Source organism: Anabrus simplex, chromosome 6, assembly GCF_040414725.1.
Source record: "Anabrus simplex isolate iqAnaSimp1 chromosome 6, ASM4041472v1, whole genome shotgun sequence".
In the NCBI taxonomy this organism is placed as follows: domain Eukaryota; kingdom Metazoa; phylum Arthropoda; class Insecta; order Orthoptera; family Tettigoniidae; genus Anabrus; species Anabrus simplex.
The window spans coordinates 76,586,159-76,608,819 of record NC_090270.1 but is presented as its reverse complement, the minus strand read 5'-3'; the positions used below and the strand labels follow the sequence as shown (position 1 = coordinate 76,608,819).

The 22,661-nt window shown below is 39.2% G+C and overlaps 1 protein-coding gene across 1 annotated transcript in view; it reads right to left on the bottom strand.

Moving 5' to 3' along the window:
• LOC136876136 (DNA excision repair protein ERCC-6) overlaps positions 1 to 22,661 on the bottom strand; it is a 194,830-nt gene that overhangs the window by 77,179 nt on the left and 94,990 nt on the right. The window contains exons 12-13 of the mRNA XM_067149837.2: positions 20,116 to 20,313; positions 7,805 to 8,098 (exon numbers count right to left, since the gene is read on the bottom strand). Of these exons, the coding sequence (XP_067005938.2) occupies positions 7,805 to 8,098; positions 20,116 to 20,313 (492 nt within the window). The remainder of the gene's footprint in view (positions 1 to 7,804; positions 8,099 to 20,115; positions 20,314 to 22,661) is intronic.

The following is a 22,661-nucleotide window of genomic DNA, read 5'->3' as shown; positions in this document are numbered from 1 at the left end:
ACAGACTTGGCTCCGTTTTCCCAATTGCTTTCGTTGCTTTATCCAAAAACCTCTGGTCATCTTAGTAATTTTTGGCTCCAGTATATGAAGTCTTCTCATGATTGGGCTCATTTTCGCTCGGTTTTACATACTTATTTTCTGCCTTATGAAATTAGACAACAGCTGAGTAACAAATATATCAGACGTCATCAACGTCCAGAGGAATCAGCTTACGATTATCTTGACTCCATTATCGGCTATTCTGATGTGTTAGCTATTGCTCAACATCCCCAGGAAATTATTTCTCTTATTCGATTTTATGCCTCTCCAGCTTTCCGCCAAATCATCAATCCCTTTACGCCACCCACTACTATTCCTCAGCTTTACCACATTGCTCAACTAGATATTCTAAATACCCGTAGTAATTTTTCCTATTATTCGTCTACCCCACCTCCCCAGTTTAACACATCAACACCTCGCATGCCCTCTACCACCCGTCCACCTTCTCAGAGTGATATTTCTCGCCTTCGCTGTTATCGGTGTCAGGCTATGGGGCACCTCGCACGAAATTGTACCAATTCTACCTTGGGAAACTTCAATTCCCGTCGTCAGTAGGCAGCTCATGACCTCTTGGGCAAAATCTGCCTTATGTTTCCTCAACTTTCTCGCCTGCTACTAAATCACAGTCGTATACTCTTGTACAGTTACATAACATTCCCTCCTTAGCCTTCTTAGACTCAGGTTCTGCAATTTCCCTCATCAGTTTCTCCTTTTTTCAGCAACTTTTACAAACGCATCCGCATCTTCAATTGCGCCCTTCTACCCTCAGATGTCTTTCCATATCTCAGCACACTCTTGAAATCATGGGTTACCTAAAACTTAATGTTAAAATTTCCCAATTTTCTTGGCCGTTTGAATTTCAAGTGATTAATAATTGTTCACTTCCTGTTATTCTGGGATATGATTTTTTTGCTCATACTGGCCTTATTTATAATACTGCTATGGCCTCTATCTCTTTCTTTTTCAATCCGCACGTTCAAATTCCTTTGGTAGACCCCCTCGATTTCCCTATGAACCATGTATTCAGTCATCAGCATATTTATGCCACTGCTCCCCAACTAGATGCAATTGAGGCCTTGAAATCTGAATTTGCCGATGTTATTACAGATACTTTAGGCTCCATTGTTAATTATCCGGCTCACATTGATTTACTTGATGAAACACCTGTTCGTTCGTCTCCTTACCATCTTAGCCCTCCTCGGATGGCCAAAATGGATGACATTATTGACAAAATGCTTCTGGATGGTACCATTGTCCCATCTTCTTCCAATTATGCCTCTCCGGCCTTTCTTGTCGACAAGCCTGATGGTTCTTCGCGCCTGGTAGTTGATTACCGTAAATTAAACTCCAAAATCCTCTATGACTCCTATCCTATTCCTAAAATGCAAAACGCTTTCCACTTTTTTTCTAAAGCTAAATATTTTTCTCTTTTAGATCTCAATTCTGCTTACTACCAAATCCCCTTGGACTCTCGGAGCAGTCGGCTTACTGCTTTCATCACCCCAAATGGCCTTTTTCAGTTCACAAAAGTTCCTTTTGGATTGAACTTGGGGTCACAAATCATGCAGAGATTAGTGGATTCCTTATTTTCTGATTGCAAGTACAAATTTCTCTATCCTTATATTGATGACCTTTTAATTTTTAGCCCTGATTTTGAGTCCCACATGTCGCATTTACACCATGTTCTTTCTAGATTACGTTCTATTGGTCTGACAGTTAACCCTTCTAAAATTTCTCTAGCTCAAACTTCTATAAAGTTCTTAGGTCACATTGTGTCATCTCAGGGAGTAGCTGTCGATCCCGAACGTACTTCGGCTATCTCTAATATTCCACCTCCCAAAAATCTCAAACAAACACGCACCTTTTTAGGCATGGTTTCTTTCTACCACCGGTTCATTCCTAACTTTTCTCACATTGCTGAGCCTCTCAATTATTTGAAACGTAAAAACGTCCCTTTCATTTGGACTCAATCTCAACAGGACGCCTTTCTTCAGCTTAAGTCTCTTTTGATGCATGCTCCCATTCTTCAATTTCCTGATTTCTCCCTACCTTTTGAAATACATACTGATGCTTCCAATCTTGCTGTTGCTGGTGTTCTAACTCAGGTTGTTAATGATGTTCCTCTACCTATCGCCTATTTCAGTCGACTTCTTTCTCCTACTGAGAGAAAATATTCTATCTTCGAGCGTGAAGCCTTGGCTTTATTAAATTCCATTGAACACTTTGCGGAGTATTTGGAACATAAAGAATTCCTTGTCAAGACTGATAATCAGGCTCTCTCATGGTTGTTACATAACGCACCTAAGATTGGTAGAACTGGCCGCTGGCTCATGCGATTGTCCAGATTCAAGTTTTCCCTTAAATTTATTTCTAGCACTGAGAATTCTGTAGCTGACGCTCTTAGTCGCTTATTTGACACTTCCACTCCCCAGTTAAGTGCTACTGACGATTTACCCCCGAATCTCTCTATGATGCCTTCATCTTCCTCCATTCATGCGGTTCTTTCGTTAACAAACTTTCCTCTTTCATTTCAATCCTGTCAGTCGCATCAGCTCACCGATCAGTTCTGCATCCAACTCAAACAATCCATCTCTGATCCCTCTTATCAGGGTCCCTTTACTATTTTTAAAGATCTTTTGGTTTACAAACCCACTAAGAAAGCTTCTCCTAAAGTGGTGCTTCCACAGGCTCTTCAACCCATGATTTTACAATATTATCATTCCTCCCCTGTGGGCGGGCATCTAGGCATCACTAAAACGTACAACCGTATAGCCTCTCTTTTCTTTTGGCCTCAAATGCGCAAATCTATTCGCAATTTTGTTCAAACTTGTGAATTGTGTCAAACATCTAAACCTTTAAACATAAAGTCTGCTGGTCTTCATTCTGCCCTTCCACCCACTCATCCTGCCCAAACCTTTTTCATTGATCTAGTTGGACCCATAGTTCGTTCTTCTCGTGGCAACTTGTACATTTTTACCTTGTTGGATGCCTTCTCAAAATTTCTAGTCCTTCGACCCTTACGGAAATTTTCTACTAAGATCATCATTAATTTACTCACTGAACAAATCTTTCCTATTACCGGTTTGCCTGCTAATATCGTTTCTGATAATGCTTCTATTTTTACTTCAAGTGTTTTTTTTAATATGTGCTTTCAACTGGATATCAAACGTATCTTGACTTCTCCCTACCACCCTCAGTCCAACACCGTGGAAAGGTATCACCGTAATCTCAAAGTTGCTTTATCTATATTTCATCGTTCTTTCCAGAAAGACTGGGATTCTCATCTTTCTTCTTTGGCGTTAGCCTTTAATTCTAGTATCAATAGTTCTACTGCTCAAACTCCGGCTAAGCTCTTTCTTGGTCGTGATCTCCAAACTCCTCTTTCCCTAACCTGGGATCTGCACAACCTCCTTGAATCTTCTGATCAGCCATCCTCTTCATCACTCTGGAAAGACGCCTTTGATCAATTGTTAAAAGCTCAACAGGTCCACAAAAAAGCTTATAATGCTCGTCATAAGCCATCCACTTTTAAAATTGGTGATTTAGTCCTCGTTGCTAATCATCCACACAGCTCGGCAATTAATGCCACTTCTGCCAAACTTGCTCCTCGATGGCTTGGACCATACCGTATTTTGTCTTTCCCTACTCCTGTCACTGTATATTTGCAATCCACTACCGATTTGTTTGATACTAAAAAACTTCATCTAAATCAGCTCAAGCGCTTTCATTCTTAAAAACTTTCATATCTTGATCTTCTTTTCTTTTGCTCTGTGTTTTCCTTTTCTTGTTATTACCTCCTCTTCTTACTGATTTTTTTTTCTTTTTCTTTCTCTCTCTCTTTTCTCCATCTGGTCTGGAAATGTCTATTGCTCCCAGTGTTATTTATTTTTTTTTTTTTTTTTGGTTCCTTTCTTTTCTTTGTTTGTCTGCCTCATCCCTCCATTCTTTTTTTTCCCTTTATGGAATTTCCTTTTTTTTTTTTTTTTTTTTCTCCCTCCACACAGGTTTCTCCAGTCTCCCTCCCAGCCAATTGGCACAGGTTGTAATGGGAGTGTACATACAACTTCCCAACCATTTTATTTTTCTCTTTTGTAATTGTTCTTAAATTTTTTAAATCTTCTTGTCATTTGTGATATTTATATTTATATTTCTATGTTAATTTATCACTACCCTTTTCTCCTTACCCTTTCCCTTTGCTAACGCGTTAGCCCTTTTCTTGTTTCCTTTCCTCCTCTACCTTTTTGTATTTTCTATTCTCTATTTAGGCATGTTTATTGTGTTTGGACATTTTTCTGCCGCCTCTTGTTTTGTTTTGCAGTATTTTCTCTCTTTGATATACCGTGGCGGCTGCTATCGACCCCCGCTCCAGCTCATGGAAGGGCCCTCCATTGCTGTTCCTGGGGCCGCCTCGCCGTCGCCATTCAACTGTATCTTCCGCTTCTCGTCTTCCACCAGCCGTCTTCATTTAACTCCAGCTGCTTCAACAACTACAAAAAAAAAATCCTTTTGGATTTTTTTTTTTTCTGGTGCCCGGCGGATGATGTAACGGACTCTTCACTTCACCGGCAACTACTGTTATCAAACTCGCCACGCACATAACCTTTTTCTACAATTAATATGGACTTACCTTCATCTGGATACACACCGCATTTTCTCTTCAACTGGAACTTGCATACTTAGGTGGATTTGCACACATCATACCTTGCACGAACTTTGCTCTATCCACCTTTACGACCGACGATAAACTAACCTCCTTTTCGCTGCCTGACGTCATGTGACATCGCCCGCTTTGTCACGCATGCTCCACTAACTTCTGGAATATTCCAGACATATCTCTCATTATTCCACACTATAAATTCCCGGCCTTCCTCTGAATGTGTTGAGATGGACTTTGGCCTGTGTGGAGGGAAGAACCTTTAACGTCATCTCCGTCTTTAGCGACATGTGCCCTGGACTCTCCATTTTTTTTTGGGCAGAACTACTTGGTTCAAGATGAGGTATGACAAACTAAAAATGTCCTTATTGTAAATAATGCTGTGTTGCATTTGGAGCTATTTTCTTTGCAAATTCTAACTGGGAGCAGTGCATTTCCAGGCCGAGATTTTGCTTGGATTTTCAATTTCTATGTCTCTATTGACTATCCAGTGACTATTTGCTTTCCAAATGTGCGTGTGGTATATCCGCAACTCTGCGACTCCTATACACTCTTGTGGTTAATTAGTGCTTCTCCATTTATGTTTTGGTAGACTTTGAGACTGTTTCATTATAGTATACCGTGACTTACGCCAGTATGACAACGTTTGTTTGTGTCGATTCGGGTGATAATTGTAGAGGTGGCAACTTTCATATGACATTAGACTTTGCTTAGTGACTTCATGTTGGTATACTTCAATCTGGTAACTGCGAACATTCTTTTCTTATTCTCGTTGTTCAACATTTTTCTTTAAACTGTATTCATCCCTTTCTTGTCCATCCCTTTCCTCTCCTGGCCCATTCTCTTATTTGCTTTCATTTTCTTCGATATTTTACTCTTGATGTAACAATTTGTATTACTTGTGGTTGAGAAAATTCCGTATTTGTACAGACTTCTATTCTTCTAATATTGTAAGACCTTGATTAATTCTTCTAATATATGTATATTTCCAAATTTTATCTTGGTTTCTCATCTATTTTCACCTGTCATGTCCCTTATTTCTCCTGCCATTTCCTTTTAGTTTTTTTTTTAATATTATCTAGCATAGTTTCCACTGCGCTATCTGTGTTTATTCTGCAATGTTTATTTGGAGAACCCTGTTTACCACGGCCTCAACTTGGCATTTTTCTCATTGCGTAACTTTATTCCCTACCGTTTGAAAGCACTCGGTGTCATCGATACTTTGGATTTCCCTTGGCTGGATTTATGAATAAATATATATATATATACCCCCATAAAGGGGTTACATATTCCTTGATCTAGAGAAGGCATACGATAGAGAAAAGGTGTGGGAAACCCTGGAAAGAAAATGATGTGCAAGGCAATCAAGGGAACAAGTGAAAACAATGTATAAGAAGTGTTTCAGTTGTGTCCAGACCCCAGTGGGGAGAACAGATTGGTTTAGAAATCAAACTGGACGACTAAGACAGAGAAGAGTATTGTCTCCACTTACGTTGTAATGGTTATGAATCAAATTCTACAAGAAACAAAGGCAAAATATGGAGGGGATATGAAAATAATGTTGTTTGAGGATGACACAGTGATCTGGAGAGTCAACAATATGGAAGTGCAAATTCAAATACAGGCTTTAAACGACAATATTGAGAAATATGGTATGAAAATCAGTGTGGAGAAGAGCAAAACAGTGGTGATGACAAAAGGAGAAAGATAAGGAAAAGGAATCTTTAGTATCAGGGGACAAAACCTTGAGGTTGTTGAATACTTCAAATATTTGGGAAATGAAATAATGCTAGATGCTAGGATGGATATGGAGATGAGCAGGAGGGTACAAGCAGGAAATACATTCTACCAGAATGTAAGGAACTTGGTGCGGAACACAGAAATTCCTATGAAATGTAAAGCGATAATGTACAAGATGTACTATACCCCTATATTAACGTATGCATCAGAGACTTGGACTTTGACAAAAAGAAACAAGAGTAAAATTCAGGCCAGTGAGATGAAATTCCTGAGGAGTATGGTAGGAAAGACGAGGAGAGACAGAGTAAGGAATGTTGAGGTCAGAAAAGAGATAGGGGGTAGAAAACTCAGTGATGGGATGGGAAAGAATAAACTGAGATGGTTTGGGCACGTTATGAGGATGGAGGAGGGAAGGATACCAAAACAAGTGTTGGAAGCTAAGATAGAAGGAAAGAGGGTAAGAGGGAGGCCCGGAGCAACATAGAAGGACTCTGTCAAGGACAGTATAAGACAAAGAAGACTGTACTGGAATACAATTACTGAAGAAGAGTGGTGGAAGGAGAAGCAACGGTGGAGAAGTGCCAACAAAATCCAGACCTGGCAGGTGCTGGACAAGGGGAAATGAAAAAATGATGATGATGATGATGATGATGATGATGATGATGATGATGATGATGATGATGGTATTCAGAATCACCGTGGCTGAGCATATATTATGCGCACAGCTTCCAAAAGACAAATAATCACATTTAATTATTACTATTATTATAATTTTATTACTCTTCATATAATTCTACACATTGGATTTAGAGAAAAGATTCCCCCTCGTAAAATGTTGGCAGAACGCTCAAAACTTCATCCTCTCCTCGACTGTACCAGTTTCGAACTGGTAGCATCCACGAAATTCCCTCGCCGCCACGCCACTGGTAGCATGTCGTTTTGGGTTGTAGAAATAAGACTCATAACATTAAAAATGAAATTATGTTTATGAACTGTATATTATTTTAGAAAAAGAATTTACTGTTCTAACATCTGCCATTCTGTTTCTATAGATATCAGCAAATTATTCAAGCAGTTTCCCCCTTATCCATACAATTTTAGGTGCCCCATACTTACAGGAAAAATGTCTGATGCCATTAAAACTTAACTCATAATCAGTCTTAGCAAATACAAAGATGAGAATCTACAATATCATGACATGCCCATTAGTAACATATGGATTGGAAATCTGGGGGTTGACAATGAGAGAAGAAGAAAAACGACTTAATTTTGAAAGACACATTATGAGGAAGATTTGGGGCCTAGTACTGGAGGAAACAGCATGGAGGAGAAGTAAGAATGAAGAAGAACTTCAAAGTGCTAAATTCTTACCCCTCGAAACAATTTAGGTCCTCCAGAAAACAGGTCCGGATGATTGCAAATCTTACGAAGATTCATGAGTCCTAAAAATATCCGTGTTGTTCCCGCAAGTATACGTTCAACCTCTCCTGAATCCAAGTAAGCTTTGTAGAATCTGCGCTGCTCCTCAGTCAGACCACAAAACAGCACTTGTTCATTCTTGGGAGGCAGATTGACATGTGACTGAACATCTGACTTCACACGACGTAGAAGATAAGGAGCGATGGTGTCACGGAGCACCATGGCACATCGATAAGCAGTGGCCACCTGTAAAATAGTTTATAAAAATTCACTACCATCTGCCATACCAATGTTAAAACCAAGCTACTTATCCACTAATGTAAAGTAAGTTTTCCAACATTTTCATAGGATTAGGTAATTCTCAACTAATTTATCTACACAGAAGTACATTAATTTTTTAACCAATTCACATAATCCAATGATAGAACAAGAAAAAGTTCTCATTAATCCATATTCACCGATTCAAAGTTAGCCAGTCCTGTAATCAAGGGGTAGCCAGTCTGCCTCTTACCAGGAAGTCCCTGGCTCGTGTTGCAGCCAGGTCAGTTTTTATTTATTTTTATTTTTTTAACCTAGATCTGTGGGTTAGTTAGAGGTCCACTCAGCCTAAGTGAGAACAATTAAGGAGCTATGTGACTGTGAGATAGCAGCCCTGGTCTAGAGAGTCAAGAAAGCAGTCGCTTATTAGGGGAAGGTTCATCAGGGCTATAGTACCATGGAGTTCTTAATAAAGTTAAACAATTAAATCCACCAGCCAATACACTGTAACTTTCATTTCAATAAACTATACAACATGCATATTTTTCAATATTTATTGCTTTCCTTAATTTGAATCTTTAGATCAACATCAAATCCAAGTAATTTGCTATAAATATGCTTGTGTCCTAATGCCCAGGCACTTGGTTGGGATCCATTGGCTGTTGATATCAATGTAAAAAACACATTAACTTCAGATAAAATAAGTATAGAAAAGGAACAAGCAAAGTAGTGTCTACACTCTTCCCACATCAAGACTAAAGTTCTGTCAAGATGGCCCGTCAACGAGTGCTGATGCCTATCCTCCTGATGAAGCTGAGAAGCAGAAACGAGCTTGTCGGGTGCTGGGAAGAGATGAATGTACAAGAATTGGGATTGATGAGGAGAGGGCCTATCTATGTGGGGCGTACTATATTGTTTTACAGTTTATTTTTTGCACGTCCAGTACTGTTCACATTTCACTTTTGAAGGTGGTGCCTTGTTCCACCATTTGGTAGCAGCACATGCACAGGGGCCAACGAATGCACTCATCACAGCCATTTCATAACAACACTGTCAGAGTAGGAGCAGACAACATGGAAAGCAATCATCAGGGACAACGCTATATGACTATGGAAAGAAGGCGTGACCACTGCAGAAATTCATCGGCGCTTGGTGGCAGTCTGTGGAGAACATGCGCCATCACGGAAAACACTTTAAACTGGGTGGAAGGTTGGAAAACTGGGCACACATCAGTGGACAAGGGAACCAGTTCTGGAAGGAATGTAACAGTGTCAACACCAGCCAACATTGCCCGGGTCGGACAGGCCATCCAAGGAAACAAATGCATCACATTTACGGAAATGGAGGCAGCCGCGGGAATTAGCCAAAACACCCTGCAGCGGATTGTGCATGGCCACTTACAGTTGGGGAAGGTGTCATCCACGTGGGTGCCTAGACTCTTGTCTGCAGACGACAAGCAGACATGGACATGTGCCGAGAACTTTTGCAACACCATGATCAAGATCCAGCCGACTTCATTGCTAGGCCTGTGACTGGTGATGAGACATGGCTCCATTACAATGAGCCACAAAAGAAACAACATTTGATGCATTAGAAGAATAGGGGCAGTCCACTGCCAAAGAAATGTCGAACAGTGCCATCAGTTGGCAAGCAAATGGCGACAGTGTTCTGGGACACAAAGGGCATCATTCTCATTGACTGGCTGAAATATGGGGTCACGATTAACAGTGCAGCATATGTGGCAACCCTTACGTGCTTACGTTGTGCCATTCAAACTAAGCAGCCAGGAAAATGGGCTAAAGGTGTGCTTCTACAACATGAATTTGCCCGGCCTCACACTAGCCAAGAGACCACCGCTACCATTGATCAAATGGATTCACGGTGCTACCACATCCACCATATTCTCCCAACTTGGCACCAAGTGATTATCACCTGTTCGGGAACATGAAGAAACCTCTGCGTGGTCGCGGTTTTGCGGATTTTGTAGAACTGGACACAGCTGTCAAGGCATGGGTATGCAGCACTCCGAAAGAATGGTTTCAGGAAGGTCTGGAGAGACTGACACATCAATGGCCAAAGTGCATACAGTTACAAGGAGATTATGTTGAGAAGGTGGATGTAACAACTGATGTGTAGCGTAGGAAAAAATAAAGTGTAAAACAATTTAGTATTCAAGACAGCAGTGTATGAAGATGTGGAGATTGTCCTTGTTCTTTTGTGTTTCCATGTTTGTCCTCATCTCCTATTTATATTTCTTCCTCTTCCCACACTGATCTGCCATTGTGTTCATCCTAGAATATGCGTTCCTTTCTTATTTCCCCATTTCTCTCTGACATTTAACTTCAGATAAAACAAACAAAAATATATAATTCATTCATTATCAAAAGACTGACTTAATCTCTCTTCACTATTATCCTAACCTGATAGCAACAGCTCACAGGTGCATGCAGTTGTTCGGTTATATCTTTGTTGGTGCGCAGACTGGTCTAATGTGTTTGTCCAGTTGTAGAAATGGAGGCCAGCAAAGAAGAGCACAGAAGCATGGTTCAATTTCTGGTGGCTAAGGATGCTGGAGTACGCGAAACTCATCGCTGCATGTCTGCTGTGTATGGCGAACAATGCATGTCCATAACGAGTGTGCATGAATAACACAGGAGGTTCCAAGAAGGGTGCACATCACTGCAAGACAATATGCGCCCAGGACAGGCTCATCGAGCCATTACTCCTGACGTGATAGGGTGGACTGATGGCCTTATCCAGGTAAAGCTACGCATCACAGAGGAAGAAATTCATGTTTGGGTGGGCGTTAGCCATGGCTCCGTGCATGCCATGATCGAAGACCATTTTCATTTCTGCAAAATTTGCATGCAGTGGGTTCCGCATCAACTGACGGAGGGACTAAAAATTGACAAAATGGCGTCATGTCTGAGTCATCTGCTGCGGTACCACGAGGAAGAGTATGCGTTTCTGTCCCGTATCATCACAGGGGATGAAACGTGGTGCCACCATTTCCAGCCCAAGAACAAACAGAAAAATCAACAATGGAAACATCGCAATTCTCCCCCACCAAAGAAATCCAAAGCTGTTCACACAAGTTCCACTAAACTCATGATGACCTCCTTCTTTGACTACAGGGGTCCTCTGCTTGTCGACTTCCTCTATCATAGGTAATAAATTTCATATTTCAAGAGCAATATAGTGTAAAACAAAAGCTAAAGGTTTCCACCTATTCAATGCTGTTTGTTGTAACCTTAAAAAAATTACATATTTTTGTTGAAACTAGTTTTGGGCTTACCAGTCAAAACTGAAGTGAAAGAAAGAAAAAAAGAAAGAAAGAAAGAATAAATAAATAAATGAAGCAAGCATGAAATTCAAGACAAGTAAAGATTTTAAACATACTCATCACAAACACATGTCCTGTGCACGCTCTCAGCTTTCCTCCAATTGGAAGACTGCACCTCACAGAGGAAAAGGTAAAACACCAAAATATCAACACTAGAGGAATCTTCTAGGACTCTGCTCAGCAGCACTTGAAGAATCTTCTAGAACTCAGCTCAGCTGATATATATATTTATTTTATTTATTTTATTTATTTATTATTGCCTTTACTTTGATTTTGACGGATGATGGTCGCTGGTAAGACCAAAACTAGTTTCAACAAATATATGTAACTTTTTTACGGTTACAACAAACAGTACTGAATAGGTGGAAACCTTTAGCTTTTGACTTCCTCTAGCTTGGAACCACAATCAATGGGCAGTGCTATGAAGATACTTTGCAGAAACTGCAATGCAATATAAAGTTTGTATTGAATTAAAATCTTCAAAATTTAAAATATCAGACAAATCAGCAATAGCTGAGCACGTCGGGTCATGATGTCATGTTCCAAGACACTCGAGCTCTTACTCACACAAGACACTACAGGTCCAGGATTATACGGGAAGCTGTGGAAATATGTAGAAATCCTAACAATTTCAACAGGGACACTGGCTATCAATTAAGTAATACCTGGTTGTCACCCATTAAGGATTTATGTAGGTAGTTCCCTTCACTATTGTTATTTCATTTCGGTGTTTTCCAAATTCGTACGTTCCTCATCGCCAGATTTTTCATTCCTGACTTGTGTCAATGTCAGACCTCCATATGTGCGTATGCCTGTTATGTTATGTGACCCTCTCAGACTGATTCTGACGGTTCAGTCAACTTCCATTTTAAACGCTAACGCTGTACCGCGTCCGAGGAGCTATCTGATGACGAATGAACGTACCATTTCCACTTCTATTGGGTAACATATAAATTCAAAGCTCATGCTTTTAGAAGCCTTTCTCGAGGACAGTCGAGATATTCTTCTGATGACGCAGAGCATAGTTCTCTGCGAAACATTAAGAATTTCACCTTATTTTCTTGACACAGCATAAGCCCAAAACCCTATATCATGACTATAACTAGAGCCCTGCATGGATGCGGATATTACGCGGATATCCGCATCCGTGCAAGTTAGTGTCTTGGCGGATACAAACTGTATGGCAGTGCGGATAAATTTGTTAATTTCTAAATAATGACGTTTATTGATTTTCACTCAGGTATACTCTTGTTTTTGCTTGTGGTTAGGCAACCCTTGACATTGGTATGGGAGAATAGCGATATATATAAAGAGCCTTGAAACCATAAAGCCGTAAATCTGACCTAAGCCTAACTGAGCCAGTCAGCTCCTGCCCATAATTAATGGATGGAAGGAACAAAGGTCAATACGTCGATAGTTGTCGCAGGAGAAAATCCCTCATAAACCTGTGACAGTAGGGGCTCTGGTCAGGCCTATTGTATTATGTTAACAGATCTATCCGTTTCAATACCTTGGTTGCAATATACTGTAGTTAAATATTTAAATTATCTGCGGATATCCACTTTGCGGATGCGGATAACCATTCACGGATGCGGGTGCGGATGAAGGAAGTGAGGATGCGGATATTATTTTGGCTGCCTATCAGAGAGTACGCAAGACGCCATCCATTTTTAAGCTTGTTGAGAATTTGATGGGAAGACAAGCAGAGACATGTGGACATTTTGAACATTTCATGACATATATCAACAGTGTGTTCCAGTGGATGTTAAAGATGTACTCAGTTCAACATCATTCGTAACACATGGTAACAAATATGTAACAGTAAGATGTGATGGAGTGCACTACAAATAAAGTCTGATAACTCATTAATTATGCATTTCTGTATTACCTCTGTATATGAATACAATGTCTAGACTCGCATTGTCATAATATATATGTATAAAATAACATGTCCTGACTGACTGACTGATTCATCATCGCCAAGCCAAAACTACTGAACATAAAGAAATGAAATTCTGGGGATACATTTATATTAGAGTCTACATAGGTACTCACATTCTGTCTGTAACGGGATGAAAAGAGGGATGGATTGTTTAAATGAGCATATCTATATCTCAAAAACTTAAAAGTTTACAGACGTAAAAACTGATATTTGCTATCTCCTTTAATAATAAAGAAACACGTATTCTTTTTTTTTTGGAAAATCCCCTCAAGGGAGCTGAAAAAAGGTGAAAAAGGGGTTGAATACCATTTATGAGGATACTTATATCTCAAAAACTGAAGATGTTACAAACATGAAAATTGGCACTTGGAATCTCCTTTAAAAATAAACATGTATTTATTTGTTTTCGGAAAATCCAATTAATGGGGGTGAACAGGAGTGACAAAGGGGCTGAATTTAAAAAAAGAACTATACCTACAGTATATCTCAGAAACATGAATTGTTACAGACATGAAAATTGGTATTTGGAATCCCCTGTAAACATAAAGAAACATAGATAATATATTTTTGGAAATTCCACTTAAGAGGAACTGAAGAAGGGCATAAATTTTTAAAATGAGCATATCTACAGAACATCTCATAAACTCGACATGTTACAGACATGGTATTTTTAATCTTTTAAAATAAAGAGACATGTATTCTTTTTGTTTTCAAAAAGAGGACTGAAAAGTAGGTTGAATTCCTTTTATTAGAATAGTGATACAGTAGAACCTCGATTATACGTTCCCGGAAACTACGTTTTCCCGTATTATTCGTTCAAATTACATGGTCCCGCAAGCATTCTAATTAAATCACATTGTAAAAATCCTGCATTATCCGTTCCTCGAAGAAACGATTTCCCGGATCCACCGTCCAGAAATTTCAGTCCCATCAACGCTAAATCCTCGATCATGCGTTGTTTTACATGAAAGTGTATCTTACGAAAGGACGGCTATGGCATACTTACGGATTTAATGTTGACGTTCCATCATTGCGGTAATTTGAGGAAGTACTGTACTGGAAAAGCGATCGGCGGTGAACTTGCATAAGAGATCATCTTAGCATCGCATTCGGGTGGTATTGTTCAGAGAATCCTTGGAAATCATAAAGCAGAGAGTGCCCACAACAATTGGAAGGAGACAGAGCGCATTTCGGCAGCTCTATTTGAAGACGGAACTAGTTTTGTCAAATATTCGTACTTGCAAAACGTCTACATTATGTCCAGAGTTAGATGTTTCTTTTTTACTTTTTTCGAGTGTATCGCCCAACATGTTTTCGGCATTTGCCTCAGGGCACTGTATTGTCACTGGGCTTTCAGGCAGGAATCGAAACTGCTCCTTGTTAAGTAACACAAATTTAGCATTTTAATATTATCGTATACGATTATGTTATCGAGACCAGAATAGAGGTTGCGTCCTACATAAAGCCATGTGAGGTTTTGGGACTGCCTATTACTGTTTTCGTCCTAGTTTAAGACTGGGAATTTCACGTTTTTGTGTTAAAATGTTATAGAAAACCGGCGCACGTTACATTTAAAAACTTTGTATTATTTCACACTCGTACTGAATTATTACAGCGAGCACGCTTTCCAGCTGAGCTCAAGGTATTACAAGTTGTCCATTTCATGACCGTATCGATGTTTAATCAAGAAGTAAGTATAAATAACCACCTAATCGATACTTTATTAATGCCTCAGGCAAAATTGAATAAAATTAAAACTTACAGGACATGTTTCGACCACTTAGTGGTCCTCTTCAGCTGTATAAATAAAGAACTGAAAAGAAAAACATTGACAATAAGCACAAATAAAAGTTCTTTGGAGACTCCTTTGATAAAAATGGTGGTCGTCAGAATAGGTCATCTTGCCTTTCGTTCTTGTTTGGAAAAGATGTTTATTCTGCGCTGTCTAGAGGGTCTGTCTTTGAGCGCGACCTGGTGAAGTAACGATGTGATACAGTTTGACAGTTCATGGAAAGCTCTGGAGAGAAGGGAAGTAGAGTTTCATCGTCATCTAAAATAACATGTGAGGGAGGAGGGAGATTGGGCTGTGCTTCTGCGATGTCGTGTTTGATTATATCTCTTGTTCGTCTAGTCTGTTTCATGTCTACCCATTCTAAGTATTTGCTAATATTCTCATCCACATCGTTCTTGATAAATTGGAAAACGGTGAAGAGAATCTCAACGAAAACAACGAGCATAAAAACATCTTATATGAGAATATTAGCAAATACTTAGAATGGGTAGACATGAAACAGACTAGATGAACAAGAGATATAATCAAACACGACATCGCAGAAGCACAGCCCAATCTCCCTCCTCCCTCACATGTTATTTTAGATGACGATGAAACTCTACTTCCCTTCTCTCCAGAGCTTTCCATGAACTGTCAAACTGTATCACATCGTTACTTCACCAGGTCGCGCTCAAAGACAGACCCTCTAGACAGCGCAGAATAAACATCTTTTCCAAACAAGAACGAAAGGCAAGATGACCTATTCTGACGACCACCATTTTTATCAAAGGAGTCTCCAAAGAACTTTTATTTGTGCTTATTGTCAATGTTTTTCTTTTCAGTTCTTTATTTATACAGCTGAAGAGGACCACTAAGTGGTCGAAACATGTCCTGTAAGTTTTAATTTTATTCAATTTTGCCTGAGGCATTAATAAAGTATCGATTAGGTGGTTATTTATACTTACTTCTTGAGCTCAAGGTTGCAAATAATCGTAATTTTGGTAGTGTTAATGATATTTTTTCTCTTTCCAATTTGATTGTAATTAGTGATGGGCAGAATTGAATATAATACATCCGTGAACTTGAGGATCGATGCTTACATTCAAAACCATATTCTCGAGTTCAACATAACCTTTAAAAGTCAATGTAGGCCTAATTTACGCAGTACAAGATTTCCAAAAACTGACCAGTGACCAATTTACAATGGAAGATTAAAAAAGAAAAGGATTTTGCCATCATGTTGGGCGCTTTTGTATCTAATATGCTTTATTTTATTAGATTAGAGAATTAATAACTACTTGTGGTCGATTGTTGTTTGGCTTGGCACTACGGGTATTAGATTTTTCGAAGAGTGTGGCTGATCAAAGTTGCTGAACTGAAAGAAGTTTTCAAAGGAATTTGACGAAGTTTTCGGAGGAAACTGACTAAGTTTCCCCGGTAAAACTGAACGTAAAGTTTAGAGATTTTTAAGTCGCGTATCGGTAATTAATGTTTGAAGCCAGCCCCGCAGTCTATCACGCCTGCCTCTCACCCGGAGGACCCGGGTTCGTTATCGACTAGACCAGGCATTTTTACCTGGATATGAGGCCTGGTTCCAGGTTCACTCACTCTATGAGTACCTTTAATTGAGGAGCTATTTAATGGTGATATGGCGACTCCGGTCTAGAGAGCTAGGAATAACGGCCGAGAGAATTCGTCACACTGACCGTGCGTCACCTCGTAATCTGCAGGCCTTCGGAACGAGGGCGGATCTTGGTAGGCAGAAGGCCCATTGGGGCTGTAGTTTGGTTTGGTTTAGGGGCGTTTGTAAGATTATAAGTATACAAATGTCATTTTTGTAATGTTTAGCCAAATTGTTGATGGTTCATTTGTTCCCGCATTTTCCGTTTTCCCGTGTAGTACGTTTTTGTTTTTTGTTTTCGTGGTCCCTCCAAAACCGGAGAATCGAGGTTCCACTGTATCTCAAAAACTGAAGATGTTACAAAGGTGAAAACTGTTAATTGGAGTCTCCTTTAAAAATAAAGAAAAATGTATTTCTTTGTTTTAGGAAAATCCACTTAACGGGGAGGCGGTGAAAGATTTGAAAAATGAGTTGAATTCTTTGTATGAGGATATTTATATCTCAGACATGAAAATTATTATTTGGAATTTCCTTTAAAAATAAAGAAACATGTATTCTTTTGTTTTTGGAAAATCCACTTAAGGGGGATGAAAGAACTGAAAAATTAGTTGAATTATTTGTATGAGGATACAAAAATCTAAAAAAAACTGGAGATGTTACAGACATAAAAATTGGTATTTGGAATCTCCTGTAAAAATAAACAAACAAAATGCAACTGGGGAAGAGGGTGATAAAGGAGTTGAATTATTTTTATGAGGATACATATATCTCAAAAACTGAAAATGTAACAGTCATGATAATCAGCACTTGCAAGCTCCTTTATAAATAAACACATTTTTTAGTTTCTTTGAAATATCCTTTAAGGGGGAGGATAAAAGGAAATGAAAAAATTAAATTTTTTAATGGTGATAGACCTTATATATTAAAAACTGAAGATATTACAGAAGTGAAAATTGATATTTTGAACCTCCTTTAAAAAATAAACGAACACACATTTTGGGGGGGAAATCAACTTGGGGAAGAGGAGTAAAAAGGGCGCTGAATTATTTTATGTGGATACTTGTATCTCAAAAACTGAAGACGTTACAGGCATGAAAATTGGAATCTTCTTTCAAAGTAAAGGAACATGTAATCTTGTGTTTTTGGAAAAAACACTTGCGGGAGGGGGGTTTGAATGAATTCAAAACTTAGTTGAATTCTTTGTATGAGGGTACTTATATCTCAAAAAATATAGATGTTATAGATGTGAAAGTTGGTATTTGGAATCTCCTTTAAAAATAAAGAAATACGCATTTTCGGTGGAGGGATCAAATAGGGGGTTGAAAACGGAGTTGAATTCTTTTATATGAGGATACATATATCTCAAAAAACTGAAGATATTACAGTTCTGATAATTGATGTTTGAAGCTCTTTTATAAGTAAAGAAACACGTATTCTTTGTTTTTGGAAAATTTGCTTAAGGAGGCAGGGTGAAAGGAAGTGGAAGAATTGAATTCTGTTCATGGGGATACTTAGTCCGGCCCAACGGTGTAGGGGGCAACGTGTCCGCCTGTCACGCGGCGGCCCCAGGTTCCATTCCCAGCCGGGTCAGGGGTTTTTAATTGTAAATTATTAATATCCCTGGCCTGAGGACTGGGTGTTTGTGTCGTCCTTAACGTTTCTTTCCTCACATTTAACACTTTACACTTCTGCCATTAACAAAATACACACAGGTTCCTCACATATCGTGCAAGTAGGGGAAAAAGATCTTTCTAGGTCGACGCCCCAAACAAATAGCTTTTTATTTTTAAACGGGGGATACCTACATCTCAAGAACTGAAGGTTACATCCATGAAAATTGGTATTTGGAATCTACTTAAAAATAAAGCAACACATTTTGAGGAGGGGGGGGGGGGGGGGGGTAATCAACTTAAGGGGGGGAGGGGTGAAAAAGGAGTTGGTTTGTTTTTATGAGAATACTTACAGCTCAAAACTGAAGATGTTACAGACATGAAAATTTGTATTTGAAAGAAGATTCCAAATAAAGAAACACATATTCTTTGGTTTCGGAAAATCCATTGTGGGTGGGTTGAAAAGAAGTAAAGGAGTTGAACTCTGTTCTTGAGGATACTTATATCTCAGAAACTGAAGATGTTACAGACTGGAAACTCTTTTGAAAATAAACATTTTTTTCGACTTGAGAGAGAAGATTGTTTCTCACATGTACAGATCTATGTCGCACGATCATCTTAGCCCCCAAAGGCAATACCACAAACGTGGTTTGCAAAGAGTTACTGGGGTAAATGAAACTCAATTTTTCAGTGAGTTTTCATACCTTAGCGATTTTCAGATAATGACTCAGTACAGTACCAAGGAATGATTACTTTTAACAAATTACGAAATCCACGCAAGCAAACCCGCAGGTAACTGCTAGTTTCTCTGTATGAGAAATCCATTCCTGAAATTCGGCAAAGGGGTTTTATGACACTCTGTACACTAATCTAATGCGAAAGAGCTTAAGATTAGACAACCCATACCTTCCGGCTGGGTAAAAACATTTGGCCCATGTAGGTCTCTATCATTAAAATAACCCTAGTATTTACAGGGTGGGAGGAAAGCTGCTTTTCCCAACAGTTCCTTACATTTAATGTATATTTGATCACACATTCCTTTACAGACATTGTTCAAAATAGAGACCCTGTTTCCCGATACACTACCGACAACGGTTAGGCACTGATTTACAGATGGCAGACATATTTCATAACTTTTATTGGTTTTCACAAATAACTGTTTGATCATCTGCATCAACTGTTACAGATTCTGTGGTTTCTGAGCAAAAACATAATTTTTCAGGATACCACACAGAAAAAAATCACATGGTGTCAGGTCGCATTACCTGGGTGGCCATTCTGTTGTGCCATGACAGTCAATCCATTCAAGTCTTGTAACATCTGAAGATACCAATCAATGATGCTCTTACTGTGCTTCCACCAATTTTACAGAATGTAAACTTGTTGTTCTGTGATTAATCCGAGACTCATTGCAAGAAACTAATTGTGACTGTACACAGGCACCACCCAACACAATAAACACAAAATATCATTAAAAAAACATGCCATCAGAAAACAACAGATGCACAAACATATTAGTCAATCCACTCCTTATTATACATGAGCTATTCTTTTGTTTCAGTATTCTATGAATACAGGTATAAAACCTTAGAATGAACATTGGGGTTTGTTCACCTTGTATTTGTTACTACAGTAGTAACAAAGATTGGGTTAACTTTCCATAAATCATACCAGACAACTGCAATTGAGCCCAAAATATTACCACTGAGCATACTAACCTGTACTTGTGAGGCATTTGCATAGCCTCCTTCAGTTATAGGTATAGCTAGCTGAGCCAGGAACACAGGCAATGTGCCTAACTTGCCAGGGAAGATGAAATCAAACAATGACCACAGCTCTTTCAGGTTATTCTGCATAGGCGAGCCAGACAGAATAATTCTATGAGGAGTACGATACTGTTTCACAGCTAAAGTTACCTGCAAATTACAAAATACATTTAATATGATAGTAAAGATAATTTCAAAAGGACAATTAATTTTGCTTCAGCTTCAACAGTATGCTGGAAATCTTAAAATAAATCATAGAAAAGTATCAGATGGTGTATTATGAACAACAAGCTCATATCTAACATCAAAAATCAAAAGTAAATCAAATTTTCTAAATTATATCCATGCAGGAGGGACAACAGTTAACAAGCTGTGAAGCAGCAGACTGAATGTGACCTGGAGAGAACAAAAAAGAGATACGTGAAAGAAGAGGGGACAAGAGCAAGGCGCTTGAGGTACGCACGTCTGACTCAATTTTAAGTTCATACAAGTTGCACAGACACAACAAATATCTGAATATTATACTAATATGTAGTAGTAGTGAACCTGTCACCTCTCAGACATTTTAAGCTATTAACACTTTCTTGTGACAATTTCCTGCATTCCTCTCAAGCATCTCGAGCCAAGCATCGAACATTACTGATGGCCTTTAATTGAGAGATTCTTTCTCACAACTGACATGCATGCAATTTGGCAGTCGTGGAGAAGAGGAAACCAGTAAGATGCCATTGAAAAGTGGAAGTAGAACACTACAGGGCTATGGTGATAATATTAACATTTCTGCATCATTGGCTAACACTGTTCAGTCTCAGAATACCTTAAATGATAGTATTTCCCAAAGCATTAACAACATCAATGGTGCTCTCAATAAGGGGCTTTGTGAGCAAGCTATTTCGGTACGGTTACAGAAATAAATGGAAAAATTATGGTGAAAATTTCCAGCAAAGAAAGAAAAATGATGATGTGGTTCATTAGCCAATTGAGTTCCTCAGCTCTATTCCTGTTCATGACCTGCCGGCACATGCAATTACATTAAAAACAGCAGTGCCAATAATACACTTAGAGGAATTTAAACGCACCAAAATTGTGAAACGGTACTTGCCTCAGAGTAAGAACGTTTTGCAGGAATATCACTGATGCCGATATTCTAACACGTACTGGAAGCAGTGAATTTCATGTAGTCGTCCTAATTGCTAGCAGTTATCCCTTCTAATTTATGCAACTTCAGTTCCCTATAAGTGTCTGCTTTGACATGTCCATAAATAAGTTGCAAGACCAAATACTCTGTACAGCTGGGGTAGAGCTTTGAAAATTCATTATGTTTCTTGCATGGCCAATTGCACGTTGCTTGCTCTCGAATCATGCCATTTAATTCTTTTTATTTTTATATATACAGTATATATGTCAGGCAGTGAGACCCAAAACATTGTTTGTACAGAGGCACTCCAACAGAATGATACTCTTCAGAATGAATGAATATCTTAAAAGATACTCAGGAACAGCCACAGCAAATTTCACGTTTTCTATACTCCTATCACTTTCAAGTTAATACTTAAGGGTTATAAATTTAATTCTGGTTGGTCCATTTTGAACTGAAATTACATATGATATATACACTATCAACTATGCTTCACAGGTGCAATTGCTCCGCAATGAATGGAGACTTCAATCTTCTCACAATTATTCAACCACCATGCGCAGTGCTTGCATTCAGTTTCCCAGAATTCTACTGGAAGTTTATTCAATGATATGGTTAATTCGTCTACATAAAGCGCATGAATCATTCTCCTCACTTCAATATCAGCAAAGCCATTTTACTACGAGGGCCATCTGGAAAGTAGTACACGTTAGCGCCGCATGAAGCGCTGACAACTCGGGTAGCCACCGGGCAAGGTCAGACCGCATCAGTGGCTTGTCTGCCTGCTCTGTGCGAGGTTGCGTGACGCTAGCATTGCCTATGTTGTGTCTGTGATCGTTTAAAATGTTTAAACAAATTGGGTGAGGGCTGTGATTAAATTTCTTAATACACAAAATGTTTGACCTTGTGATATTCACCACCAATTAACGGAGGTGTATGGAGACAATGTGTTGGACAAGTCATCTGTTCGGCACTGGTGTCGCAACTTCAACCTGGGGAGGGGGAATACACACGACGAGGAACGATCAGGGAGATGATCTGTCATTACAGACCAACTGCTGAGCGCAGTAGACGAATGCGTGAGGAACGACAGCGTGTCACAATTGATGAACTCTGTGAACATTTTCCTAATGTGTCTCGAACAATTGTTCATGAAATTGTCAAAGACCATCTGCATTATTCAAAAATCTGTGCAAGGAGGGTTCCTCGCATGCTTACAGAGGAGCACAAAACCAAGCGTATGGCTGCAGCACTGATGTTTCTGGGACGTTATTCCAATGAAGGAGACTCTTTCCTGACTCGCATCATTACTGGGGACAAAACATGGGTTTGTTATGCATCACCTGAGAGTAAACGACAG